The sequence below is a fragment of the Parastagonospora nodorum genome (assembly GCF_000146915.1).
Source record: "Parastagonospora nodorum SN15 chromosome Unknown scaffold_29, whole genome shotgun sequence".
In the NCBI taxonomy this organism is placed as follows: domain Eukaryota; kingdom Fungi; phylum Ascomycota; class Dothideomycetes; order Pleosporales; family Phaeosphaeriaceae; genus Parastagonospora; species Parastagonospora nodorum.
The window spans coordinates 260,104-272,114 of record NW_001884577.1 but is presented as its reverse complement, the minus strand read 5'-3'; the positions used below and the strand labels follow the sequence as shown (position 1 = coordinate 272,114).

Sequence of the window (12,011 nt, the reverse complement as noted above, 5' to 3'; positions counted from 1 at the left end):
AGTATTTGACCTAGGCTTCCGTCTCCTGTGTCATTACTCCGATACTTGCTCACGACTCCCCTTGAAGTTCTTGCCCGTCAAAACACTGTTCTTGGTCGGCGGCCATTTGAACATATCCTTCTTCGTCTCATGTTCTTCGTTCGTCGCCACCATCGTCCTTGGTCGGCTTTCTTACATCATCTTAAGTACATTTGTTAATATCTGGACGTAAGAGCGGTGCAGACAATCTTAACGGACTATACAGCATTTCTTTCATCGATGGTGAACAGTTTCAAAAATGGTGGCTACGGTCAAAAGGTCTATGGGCGGATTTCTCACAGGTTCGATAGTTCTTCGTATAATACATCTTCTTTCGACTCATGCTTTGTGCTTCCTGTACCTTGCTGGCTTGCTTGCTAACGTGCCTGTCGAGTCATGGCAATGCTCCAATTACCCTTGTACTTCTGCTGTGCCATGAACTAACGCCGTCGACGCATGCTGACGACGTGGCTATGGGGAAATTCACCGAGGGATAAGCTCAAGACAAAGGCTGACATACGAGATTGATTCATAGCAAGGTAGCATCGCGACATTTATACTTGTATCTCATCTACAATGGTCTAACTTTTGTTTGGCTACATTCCAGCAGCGCGGAAGCGTGGGTATCATGGGAGAAAAGAAGACAGCTACATCAAAGCAATGACATTCTAGATGGCCCACCCGGCCTTTTTCTTCGCGGCTTTTGTGGAGATGGTAGGCTGAGGCGGAGGCTTGACTTCGCTGAGATCGGGCAGAGGGTCAGTGTCGCGAATGTCTAGAATAGTCATTTGGTGCGCGAGGACCGAGGGCGTCTGCTCGTCTGCTGGCGGCTGAACGGGTCCATCTTCGGGAGCAAGGTCTTCTGCCTCGACCTCTGCCTCTGCCTCTGCCTCTACCTCCTCAGCTTCGACGTCGTCTCCGTCTTCCCTCTCCACCCCGGCCTCGCCTGCATCGCCGTCGATACCGTGCTCCTTCATGTACACCTCCAGCTCCTTTGCCATTTTCTTGCTGAAGCCCGAGGCCTGGACCTCGACATCCAGCCGCTTTGTGATTGTCTTTATAGCGTCTTTGAAGAACGGCCCAGGCTCGTCGCTCGTGAAGCCGAAGCGGCGATCGAAAAAGCGCTTGATACACGCCACGTCGCGGTCGAAGTAGTACTCGGCATTCGCATGGTCGATCGAGACCATCTGCGGAAAATCGATGATTGTGGGGATGAGCGAGACGGTACCGTCGGGCTGGTCACGCTCTTCAACCAGGATGTTGAATTCGTTGAAGTCGCCGTGTATCAGGCCGTACTGCGCGAAACGCACGATTTGCGCGAGCAGTTCGGCGTAGAGCGTAGATGCGTCACCGACCTTGGAGATCTGGCGCATAGGGAAGGCGTCGACGAGGCCCATGATAACCGTGTGTCTGTTCTGGCCGACGGGCTCGGGTACGGGGAAGCCTTCTCTGTGCAGGGCCTTCATGAACTCGTACTCCTTGAGCGCGGCGAGGCGCGACATGTACATCCATGAGCCGGACTGGCGGTTGCGCAGGTAGTCGCGGTTGGCCTTGACGGTGCGGAAGGAGATGCGGCCCAGGCGGTGGATCTTGAGGACGAGTTGCCTGCCGGATTCGGAGGCGCAGACGAAGATGTCGGATTCCTTGCCGACGCCGATTTGATTGCCGACGGAGTAGACGACGGAGCCCTTGGTGTGTGTGTGGAGAGCGAGGTAGTCGAGTCCGCCATATGTCAGTCTGTAGCCGTCGTACTTTGCATTCTTGACTTTGGCGATGAGGCCGATTTTCGCGAGGTTGGATATGCAGTTGTGTACGCCGTTTCCAGATCTTAGTGAGGCGATTTGCGATATCAGCGGTGTGGGCACGACTTCATGGTTCCGACTGCCCATTTCTGTCTGTCATGGTCTCCATCAGCGTTAGTTCCCCGCTATGCGATGGAAAGATGAGTGCGGGCGCATACCGCAGTGAGGACGCGCCAGTCATCTGGGCTCAGATAGCGGATATTCTTGACGTTCAGCTTCATATTGGCGGTATTTCGAAGCCTTCGAGCGTCGTGTTGGCTGTTTTCGCAGGGGTCCGGGTGGGTGAATGAATTATTTTGGCGGGCTCGAGAAAGTCTGAGCTCGCCGCCGCTGGTGATCGGCGGGTGGAAGCTTGGCGCCGACCGGACGTGAGGTGCAGTTGCAGAGCTGCCTCATCGACAACAATCCCACGACACGCCCCCACACATCATCCACCACTCCCGCATACATTTCGGTGGTCTGCTCTCATTCTCTAATTCGACCAAGGAGTTCACGCCACCCTCTGTAATCGATACCGCTATTCCCCGCCGTCATACATACCCACTTCGCCGCTTGCCCTAGCTATCACTTGTAACCAACATGGCGAAGGACGACGAGAAGAAGCCCACCGCCGCTGAGAAGGGCAAGGGCAAGGCGCCAGTAAATGGCGATGCAGAGAAGGACGCGAAGACCGGCAAGGATGGCAAGGTTGAGGACGACAAGAAGGGTGTTGCGACAGCCACAGGTATGATTCGCCTGCGGGACAGCTGCAACGTGACACCATGAGGTCCAAATACTGACAGCAAGCTGCAGAGGAGCTCAGCGAGGAAGACCAACAACTCAAGAGCGAGCTGGACATGCTAGTCGAGCGGATATTGGTAAGCCACTGACATGGAAGACATCTTGTATCTTTGAGCTCGAGCTGACATTGCGTTCACTAGGAATCCGACAAAAGCCTGTACAAGCCTGCGCTCGACCAGATCAAGGACTTCATCAAGACATCGACGAGTTCTATGACGGCAGTACCCAAGCCGCTCAAGTTCCTCCGACCACACTACGAGAGCCTCGAGAAGCAGTATGCGTCATGGCCCGAAGGCGAGAACAAGGTGCGTGGCGTGACCGGTATAATCCAATGGAGACTGATAATAGCAGCAATCGTTCGCCGACATGCTCTCCGTCCTCGGCATGACGTACTCCGACGAAGAGCGCCTCGACTGCTTGAAGTACCGCCTACAAGCTCCTTCAACGGATCTCGGCTCGTGGGGTCACGAGTACATGCGCCATCTTGCTCTCGAGATCGGCAGAGAGTACCAGAACCGGCTGAACGAAGACAAGTCAACAGACGACATCACCGACCTCGCGTCCAACCTCGTTCCCTTCTTCTTGAAGCACAATGCTGAGGCTGACGCTGTTGACATTCTGTCTGAGCTGGAGATGATTGACCAGATCGAGCAGTACATCGACGAGAACACATATGCGCGAGTATGCTTGTACATGGTCAGCAACGTGCCGCTCCTCACATACCCCGACAACGACAAGTTCCTCCGAACCGTCTACCAGGTCTACCGCAAATACAAGCAATACACACAGGCGGTAGCTTTGGCGATACGCCTGAACGACCGCGACTTGATCGAGGAGGTGTTCAACTCGACCAAGGACAAGGCGATCAGGAGACAAATGGCGTTCCTCATTGCGCGACAGCGGATATGGCTTGATGTGTCCGAGGACGATGACCCGGAACTCCAAGACTGCATGAACAACACGCGGTTACCGGATTACTACAAGGCGCTGGGCAAGGAGCTCAACATTCTGGACCCGAAGACTCCCGATGACATCTACAAGACACATCTCGAAAGCAGCAGGACAGCAGGGCTTACAAATACCGACTCTGCTAGGCACAATCTCGCATCGGCATTTGTAAATGCGTTCGTCAACACTGGTTACGGCAACGACACTCTCATGCTCAACGCCGAGGCTAAGAGCAGCTGGGTGTGGAAGACGAAGGAGGAGGGCATGCTTTCAACGACTGCTTCCTTGGGTATGCTTTTGCTTTGGGACGTTGAGACTGGTCTTGACAAGATTGACCCCTACACTGGCGTCGACGACAACACCGTCAAGGCCGGTGCCATGCTTGCAACGGGTATCTTCAACACTGGTGTCCGTCTTGACTCGGATCCGGCTCTGGCTCTTTTGGGCGACGAGGACAACATTTCGTCCAAGGATAGGCAAATTCGCCTTGCCTCTATTATGGGTCTCGGATTGGCATACGCTGGGTCGAACAAGGAGGAGCTTCTCGAAGTTCTTCTACCAATCGTCAGCGATACTAGTCTTGACATGCAACTTTCGGCCATGGCCGCCTTGTCTCTCGGTATGATCTTCGTTGGATCAGCAAATGGCGAGGTCACGGCTGCGCTGATGAACACTCTTCTGGACGAGGACCGATCAAAGCAGCTCAAGGACAAGTGGACTCGCTTCATGGCGCTTGGTCTCGCACTTCTTTTCTTCGGCCAGCAAGAGGAGGTCGACGTCATTCTCGAGACACTAAAGGCGCTCGACCACCCCGCCGCCAAGTCTGCATCAGTGTTGACTGAGGTCTGTGCTTGGGCAGGTACTGGTGCTGTGTTGAAGATTCAGCAACTGCTGCACATCTGCAACGAGCACATCGAGGATGAGAGCGAGGAGAAGAAGGGCGACGAGCTCCTTCAGTCATACGCCGTCATCGGTCTGTCGCTCGTCGCAATGGGTGAGGATGTCGGTCAGGACATGATTCTCCGCACCTTGGGCCACCTCATGCACTACGGCGAAGCCAACATTCGGAAAGCTGTGCCTCTTGCGCTTGGTCTCATCAGCCCCAGTAACCCACAGATGAAGGTCTACGACACTCTGTCGAGATACTCTCACGACAATGACAACGATGTTGCCATCAACGCCATCTTTGCCATGGGTCTTTGCGGTGCTGGAACCAACAACGCTCGTCTCGCCCAGCTCCTCCGCCAATTGGCCAGCTATTACCACCGCGACCCCAACGCTTTGTTCATGGTGCGCATTGCTCAGGGTCTACTGCACATGGGTAAGGGTACGCTCACCGTGAGCCCCTTCCACACCGACCGACAAGTCCTGTCCCGTGTTGCGGCCGCGGGTCTGCTTACCGTTCTGGTCTCTCTCATTGATGCTAAGAGCTTCATTGCTGGTGACTCACATTACCTCCTGTACTACCTGGCGACAGCCATGGCGCCACGCTTCCTCATCACCCTCGATGAGGACCTTCAGCCGCTGACCGTCAACGTCCGTGTTGGTCAGGCCGTGGACATTGTCGGCCAGGCTGGTCGACCGAAGACCATCACTGGATGGCAGACACAGAGTACACCAGTGCTGCTGGCACATGGCGAGAGGGCCGAGTTGGAAGATGAGAAGTACCTGAGTCTGACAAATGTATTGGAGGGCGTGGTCATACTGCGGAAGGTATGTCATCCTATATGACTTATTGAAGGAAACAATGCTAACACATGCGCAGAACCCTGAATGGGAAGACTGAGCGATGATACTCCAGCGTGAAAAAAAGGAACAACAGGAAGCAGTAATGCTACATCTCAGACACAGCGTCTGTGGCTAGCGACACTTTTGGCATTCTAATAGAACTTACGGTCACTGCTTAGCAACTCTCGTGTCGCAGAAATGCGACATGACTTGATGCATACCGTTGTATATATAGATGTGCGAAAGGAACGATTATGAAATGTGAAAGCATCGATACAATTTTTTACTGGTGTCATTCGTACCATTCCTTTGTTGAAAGAGCGTACTTGTCAGAGAAGGGTGACTGGCTTTCTGACGCCTGTTTCTCATCTTCGACCGTCTTTTCTTCGTTCCCCATCATTTTCACACCACCCTCCACTTCCCTCCCCCACCTAAACGCATCCAACCTCTCCACCAAACTCCCCGTCAAACTCTCAACCTCTGCCTCAACACCACCTCCCTTCAAATCCCCCTCGCTCGCCTTCCTCATCAACCTCCTCCCATACGTCGCCGCCCTCACTCTCTGCACGCCCTCAATGGTTCTCTGCACCAATCTCAACTTCCTCCATGGCTTTTCTTCCGCGCGTCCATGCGCATGTCTAACCCACCTCGCCAACCCTCTTACCAACCCTGGCTCAACAGTCCGCATCGACTTATCCTTGGCTTTAATCCGCAACCAGTGCTCGCGCTGCCATATGAGCCACAGATCATTGAACCAGCCGTTTTGGTGCGCGACGGCGCGGTAGGCTTCCCATTTTCCCGGGCCGTAGGTGGATAGTGGGGTGTAAGACACGTTCCAGCCCCAGGCCTTGGTGTCGTTGTAGATGGCGATGGAGACGGGGGCCGCGATGCCGATGTCGATCCTGGCGACGGTGGTGGTGTGCAAGGTTTGAAGGATGTTGGTGCGCATTTGGTAGGGGGCGGGGATGTGGATTGTATATGGCATGTTTGTTTTTTGTGATCGATTAGGTCTGGGGGGGTGGGTGTGTTTAGGGGAAAGATTTGTATGGTGGTACTGGTGTTGTGTGGACATTGAGACACGGAATTTGGGTGTGTGACTATGGTATGGCTTTACGGTACTGTCTTCAAGTGATGGGATCACATGTACGGAATCGGTATAGGAAAACATTCGCATTGGCATTCACGGGTAGAGATATTTTCCTACCTAAACTTGACTCTGTAGTTCACATCAAATCACATCAAGCACCCGCCTCCAACCAATCTCCCTCCTCCCCACATCGCCTCCAAGATGCCAGATTCATCCAACACAACGCGTTGCGTCCTGCACACCAACTCACGTCGCCGTCCGGTCATCGCACTCAGACAAGCACCTCCGTACATAGAGCGCTTTCTCTTTCTCAAACAGAGCCATGAAGGCAACTGCATCAGTTCTTCTTCCTTGTACGAGCTTGAGGATGCTACGATTCGAGTTGATACAAGTGTGGTGGATGTAGGAGAAGTGGGAAACGTGGCAAGTGAATGGGATGCAGGGGAGGTATGAGTTTGCGTAGTGGTGGAGGATAGAAGTGTGTGGATAAATGCTTATGAAAATGATGAAGATACGAAGCGATGCTGTAGGTTGATTCTTGGCTTGTGTTGGTATATGCTCGAGCTTGCAAGATCGAGTGACGAAAGAAAGCTTGTAAAGGTGTCGAAGCCTAGTATCCAATAGTATGTTTATCTCAATCTGCTCCATGCTCATCCAACTACTTTCCATGTCGTCGTTAGATTAGCATCGCCATTTGATCGAGACGTTGAGATGCCAGGGTCGCGACCTCGGGACTGCGCCCCACGCGTCGCCAAGCAGTGACGTTTCAAGCCCCTAGCTCCCTTGGCTGCTAGCCGCTACCAGACCTCTTGCGCAACCAACAACCCTCACACGTCCAAATCTCCAACTGTCCATTTCTCCCATCCCACATCTTTTCCTCTCTTGTAGTCGTCAAGCTGCGGTTCCCACATCTCGCCAATTCGCCCGCCATGGACTTCTCCGATATCTTGTGAGTGGAAAACTGAGAGCTGCGTCGCGGTGGAAGCTAGGCAGTAGCTATTGGGATTTGGGCTAACAATTGCATAGTCGCATGGTGAACTTCGCCGTCGCTGTGTTCATGGTCCTTGGCGGTGTTGCAAAGTTATTGCCGTTCAATGATTTGTGAGTTTGCACCGGGCGCTCGAAGCCAATTCCTTCCCGTCGAGTCGAGATCCGTTCTCAGGACACCGTACGCGCATCATATCGCATCGAAGCTTGGTCGCATATGCCAGGGCCAATAAGCTGGTTCGGACCGGGCGCGCATACGTGTTCCAACTTTTTAGAGCTTCCGCATACGATATGAAGCCATGCGTCGCGTACGTCGATGCAGGAAGCTCTCAAGATTGCGCAAATCGTGAGCGAGAAATTGGGCGTTGCGAATAGCGAGCCAGAGCGATTCAGTGTCGAGCGTACCTTGGGGCGAGAGACGGTAGCTGTTCGTACGCGCAAACGCTGACCTTTGTTCCAGCTCGCATATCATTCTCGGTGTTTACTTGATAATATTCGGCCTTGGTAGGTCTTGTCTCCAAACGTCGCAGTATGGCATGCTAACTTGAGGCTAGGCACCGCTTTGCTCGAGTTTCAGATTCCTCAGCAGGTTGCTCGCTATGCTTCCTTTATGTTTTCGTTCCTTGGACGTGGTGTTTGTAAGCCATACCATATCCCAGTGCTGCGACAAGAGCTCATAACATCAGTTTACATCTTCATCGGTTCCGTCATTGTCGGCGAGAAGTGGTTCCGCATTGTGCCAGGAACCCTTGTTGGCATTGTCGGCATTGGATACGCTGCTCTCGAGTTTGTACCCTCAATTGAGCCTCCGGCGAACATGCGGTACGTTTGACATCCTGCACATCAGACTTGCCATACTGACTCCTGTGGTAGCGATGCCGATGCTGGATGGGGTGCGGAGCAAGTCTAAGCTTCCAATCTAGCAATGGAGGATGGCGGTTGTTGAACCCTTCATATCTATTATACCATCATACGTTTCGGCCTTTGATAGTGGCAGTTGGTAAAGGCCAGGAGGTAGACAGTGGAGACGCATGCTGATGTTATGGTCTGCCCGTGCAGAAGTTACACTACGGTCTTTGTTTCAAGAGTGCACACGTTGAGTGCATTTGGGATGTCTTGGATAGCGATTCATAGCGATTGCTGTGAAAAGCATGTACGAAAGCTTTGTATGATTTCGTCTTTACCTAGAGAATATCAATGCTCCAGGTACCTGTCTCACGTGCTCGCTCGCTTCTCTAGTGTCCGCAATGCATGGACCGAAGACAGACTGCCGGTTCTTGCAGAATCCTAGTGGATCGATTCGGAGAATTTGGCTCGGTTTTTCGTGCCGGCCGAGTTGATTGAGTTGCTGACGAGCATTGCGTCAGTCTGCCATGCGGACGAAACCCAGAGACAATCAGATGGTGGTCAGCATCACGGTCGATCATTGGGCCCCGTTGGGTAGCCAAGCAATCGCAGTGCTCGAAACGCGGGCAGTAGACACCATTACCAATTGGTTGCGAGAGGCGAGCCGGCTCAGCTTCCGCGACCACGCTTGCCCGACCGCAAGGCTCGACTGGCCCGAAGATGATAGCAGCAAAGAATTACTTTTTCGTCGCCGCCACGTCGAGATAGTTGCCGGTCGCTGAGCTAGCCCGTACCTGCTGTAGACAGGCACGACACGAATCACGAATTTCATCACCAAAGCTGGGTACCGTTGCCGACTTGAACGGTGGTGATGGTGAAAGGTCGATGGCAGTCTGATTCAGGGACCACGCTAGTGACTTTGCTTAAGAATGCCGAGGGTGCGATTGGCTGACGCCCGTTCACCGCTCTCATAATCGACCGACCGCGTACTGCATCGGCGAGGCTACCAAGCATTCAGATCACGGCGCGTTATGACGGTCGGCGCCCCGAGACTGCATGGCGGGTTCCCTTGCTGAAGAGGCTTCCATAAACTTCATCCACGTCCCGAGGTCTCTTCTGTGCCACACCTAATCAACACCACGTACCAAGACCCGGGGACCCGCATATTACAACGAGTCACGTTGGGCGCCACCATTACCTGGGTGTCCTCACAATCACGCTACCGGTTTATCAGATCAAGTCCAGCTCAAGCCGAAACCCCCGAGCCTCGCTGGAATCTCATTCAAATCCTCTAGAGCACTGTACTTTCCCTAGGCAGCAGTGGGCAACGACGCTCCAAAAGCGCGTGCCAGATCAGCTCTCACCTCTCGACAACGCAGCTGCAGGACCATGGCGCACCCTTCTGGAAGTGGAGGCACGTCACTTGCTCCAACACCAACATATCCGCACCACATGTCACGAGAGGCTAGCAAAGACGAGCTCGAGATGGCCGAGAGTCTCCGACGTCTAAACCAGGCCCACGACCACCATGTAACAAGAACAGCTACACCACCACACGCACAGCAACCACTTCCGTCCCCTAGTGAAGCGCGGTCCGAGATTTATCACTCACTCGAAGACGCAAAGCCAATTTTGGAGGGACCAGCGACGCCAGCGACTTCAGCATCCTCGCCATTGCCCCCCGGCAGTGTCATAGGAGCGAATGCGCCTATCTCCGGGCAAGTTTGCAGGTAAGTCCACTAATTGCTTTTCTGAATCCTGTCACTGGCTATCAGAACACTCCGCCAACAACTGCGTAAGCTCACAAGACGCTAATGCATCAAAGCAACTGCAAGACAACGCAGACGCCTCTGTGGCGCCGATCACCAACCGGCGAGACTATCTGTAATGCGTGTGGTCTGTACTTCAAGGCGCGAAATCAGCACCGACCAGTGAATCTGAAGCGCAACACCAACACGCAGCCAATTGTGCCTGTCCAGCAAAGTCCCGCACCAAGCCAAGAAAACAATGGCCGCACTTCTCCTGGTAATTTAGCTGCTTCTCCACGGGTCGCGACTTATGTGGCTGCCGATCAGATGTCAGCCGGTACCTGTCCCGGTGGTGGCAGATGTAATGGTACTGGTGGACAGCAAGGCTGCAGCGGCTGCCCTGCGTTCAACAACCGCGTCTCGAAAACAGCCAAGTTTGCCTTAGCTCAGGCACAGGCTGCATCGGGATGCGGCTCTACTGATGGTGCAAATGGCAATAACGCTACGACGGGTCTTCCGAATGGAAATGCTTCCACGAGCGCAATTCCAGCTTGCCAAAACTGTGGTACCACGATTACACCTCTGTGGCGGCGAGACGATGCTGGCCACATAATATGTAACGCTTGTGGTACGTTGAAAGTCGTGTTCTTGCACCATCTATCCAATCAGTCACTAATTTGGTACCAGGATTATACTACAAGCTGCACAACAAGCATCGTCCAGTAGCCATGAAGAAGCAGGAAATCAAACGGCGGAAACGAATAGTGCCTGCCAACGACACCGGCTCTCAGGCCACGCCATCTATCGCCGACTACTCACCACCACAGCGCGCATCACAGACGCCGGCATTTGAACATTCAGCATCGCCGGACTCTTCAACAGCTATTGAGTCCCGTGAGGACTATACGCCTGAACCAAAAGGACCTCTGGCCATCGACTTCACACATTACTACGGCAACAATGCTTCGATCACGTCCTACCCCAACAAACTTCCCACACCGTCAAATGCCCAGCCGAACGCACCATCACCAAGGAAACGTAGCCGGAGTGCAACTTCGCTAGATCAAGAAGAAACGCCAGCGGTATCTGCTCACCCTGTCCCGCACCGACCGAATGCCATCTCGTCGATCTTGAACCCGCGAACTGAAGAGTTGAACATCGACCCGTCGCTGGGGGCTTTGTCGAGGGCAAGTGGCGGCCCATCGCCAAACTTGGGCATGTCGCAAGAAGACAAGGCAGCTAGGAAGGAGAGACTGAGGCGAGAAGCAGAAGCCATGCGCCAAGAGCTGGAACGACGGCAGAAGGAGCTTGATGATTTGGAGATGGAATGAGTTACGATTTTACCCTGGCGCAATACGACAAAACTGGGGTGGTGAACTTGCTTTCAAAATGGGGGGGGTTACGGCGCGGATACACGATTCTTCACGGCACGACTTTTCTGGATATCACTGAACAACTCCATGGACAACGAATTTCAGTTCTCTTTTTAAAACAGGGTGGCGCTTAAAACGTGGAGCTTGGGGGACAGGACGTATTGGGCGAAGAAGCTTTACACTGAAATGCATGGGGAAACAAAGGGAGTTCTTAGCACACGTTCGAGAAACAGAGTTCAAGGCTTTCCACGCCTCCAATACCATGCTTTTCCGCATGACCGGGCAAAGTTGGGTCATTTTGAATAGTCAAGTCTTCAACTGTGTCCGCAACTCCACTTGTAAATTTCCTATTCATCACCGACTCGAATTGCACACAATGTCCTAGCAGAGCAAGCACATCTGAACTTGCATTCTCAATCTAGGCCAAACAACTCCCACCCTCTTTTCCGCCATCTCACGCACCCTCATCCTTTGCAACATGTCCTCCTGCGCACAATATCCTCCCCCAACATCTTCCTCTCCCTCAAATCCCTGCGCATCAGCTCCCTACTGCCCAACCCCCTTCTCTCCCTGCGTAAGAAGAACTTCCACTGCGCCCTTAGCCCCTCTACACTTAGCCCACTTATATTTACACTTTCTATCAAGACCCCCTTCAGACCCAACCCATCTAATTTTCCTCCTCCTCCTCCTCCTC

General features: G+C 53.3%; 5 protein-coding genes across 5 annotated transcripts; 3 read left to right on the top strand and 2 right to left on the bottom strand.

The window, feature by feature from the left end:
• Positions 1 to 686: 686 nt before the first annotated feature.
• SNOG_14017 (hypothetical protein) lies at positions 687 to 2,041 on the bottom strand (the record flags this gene model as incomplete). The annotated part of the gene is made up of 2 exons (XM_001804164.1): positions 687 to 1,913; positions 1,979 to 2,041. 2 exons carry the CDS (start codon positions 2,039 to 2,041, stop codon positions 687 to 689), a joined length of 1,290 nt encoding a protein of 429 aa, XP_001804216.1.
• A 358-nt stretch (positions 2,042 to 2,399) lies between these two features.
• Positions 2,400 to 5,334, top strand: SNOG_14016 (hypothetical protein; the record flags this gene model as incomplete). Its single annotated transcript, XM_001804163.1, has 5 exons — positions 2,400 to 2,573; positions 2,603 to 2,677; positions 2,741 to 2,905; positions 2,952 to 5,261; positions 5,314 to 5,334. 5 exons carry the CDS (start codon positions 2,400 to 2,402, stop codon positions 5,332 to 5,334), a joined length of 2,745 nt encoding a protein of 914 aa, XP_001804215.1.
• A 514-nt stretch (positions 5,335 to 5,848) lies between these two features.
• On the bottom strand, positions 5,849 to 6,261 carry SNOG_14015 (hypothetical protein; the record flags this gene model as incomplete). Its single annotated transcript, XM_001804162.1, has 2 exons — positions 5,849 to 5,914; positions 5,941 to 6,261. 2 exons carry the CDS (start codon positions 6,259 to 6,261, stop codon positions 5,849 to 5,851), a joined length of 387 nt encoding a protein of 128 aa, XP_001804214.1.
• A 975-nt stretch (positions 6,262 to 7,236) lies between these two features.
• Positions 7,237 to 8,563, top strand: SNOG_14014 (hypothetical protein). The gene is made up of 6 exons (XM_001804161.1): positions 7,237 to 7,312; positions 7,390 to 7,464; positions 7,811 to 7,854; positions 7,905 to 7,988; positions 8,037 to 8,172; positions 8,224 to 8,563. Exons 1-6 carry the CDS (start codon positions 7,293 to 7,295, stop codon positions 8,258 to 8,260), a joined length of 396 nt encoding a protein of 131 aa, XP_001804213.1. The 5' UTR covers positions 7,237 to 7,292; the 3' UTR covers positions 8,261 to 8,563.
• A 1,022-nt stretch (positions 8,564 to 9,585) lies between these two features.
• On the top strand, positions 9,586 to 11,275 carry SNOG_14013 (hypothetical protein; the record flags this gene model as incomplete). Its single annotated transcript, XM_001804160.1, has 3 exons — positions 9,586 to 9,926; positions 10,022 to 10,572; positions 10,632 to 11,275. The coding sequence occupies 3 exons, from the start codon at positions 9,586 to 9,588 to the stop codon at positions 11,273 to 11,275; spliced, it is 1,536 nt and encodes a 511-aa protein (XP_001804212.1).
• Between the last annotated feature and the right edge of the window lie 736 nt (positions 11,276 to 12,011).

Excerpts from the sequence above, each read along its gene's own strand:
- SNOG_14014 (XM_001804161.1), top strand. The coding sequence starts at position 7,293 with ATGGACTTCTCCGATATCTT. Across the intron at positions 7,313-7,389 it reads ATGGACTTCTCCGATATCTT|TCGCATGGTGAACTTCGCCG; the intron begins GTGAGTGGAAAA and ends ACAATTGCATAG. Across the intron at positions 7,465-7,810 it reads TTATTGCCGTTCAATGATTT|CTCGCATATCATTCTCGGTG; the intron begins GTGAGTTTGCAC and ends CCTTTGTTCCAG.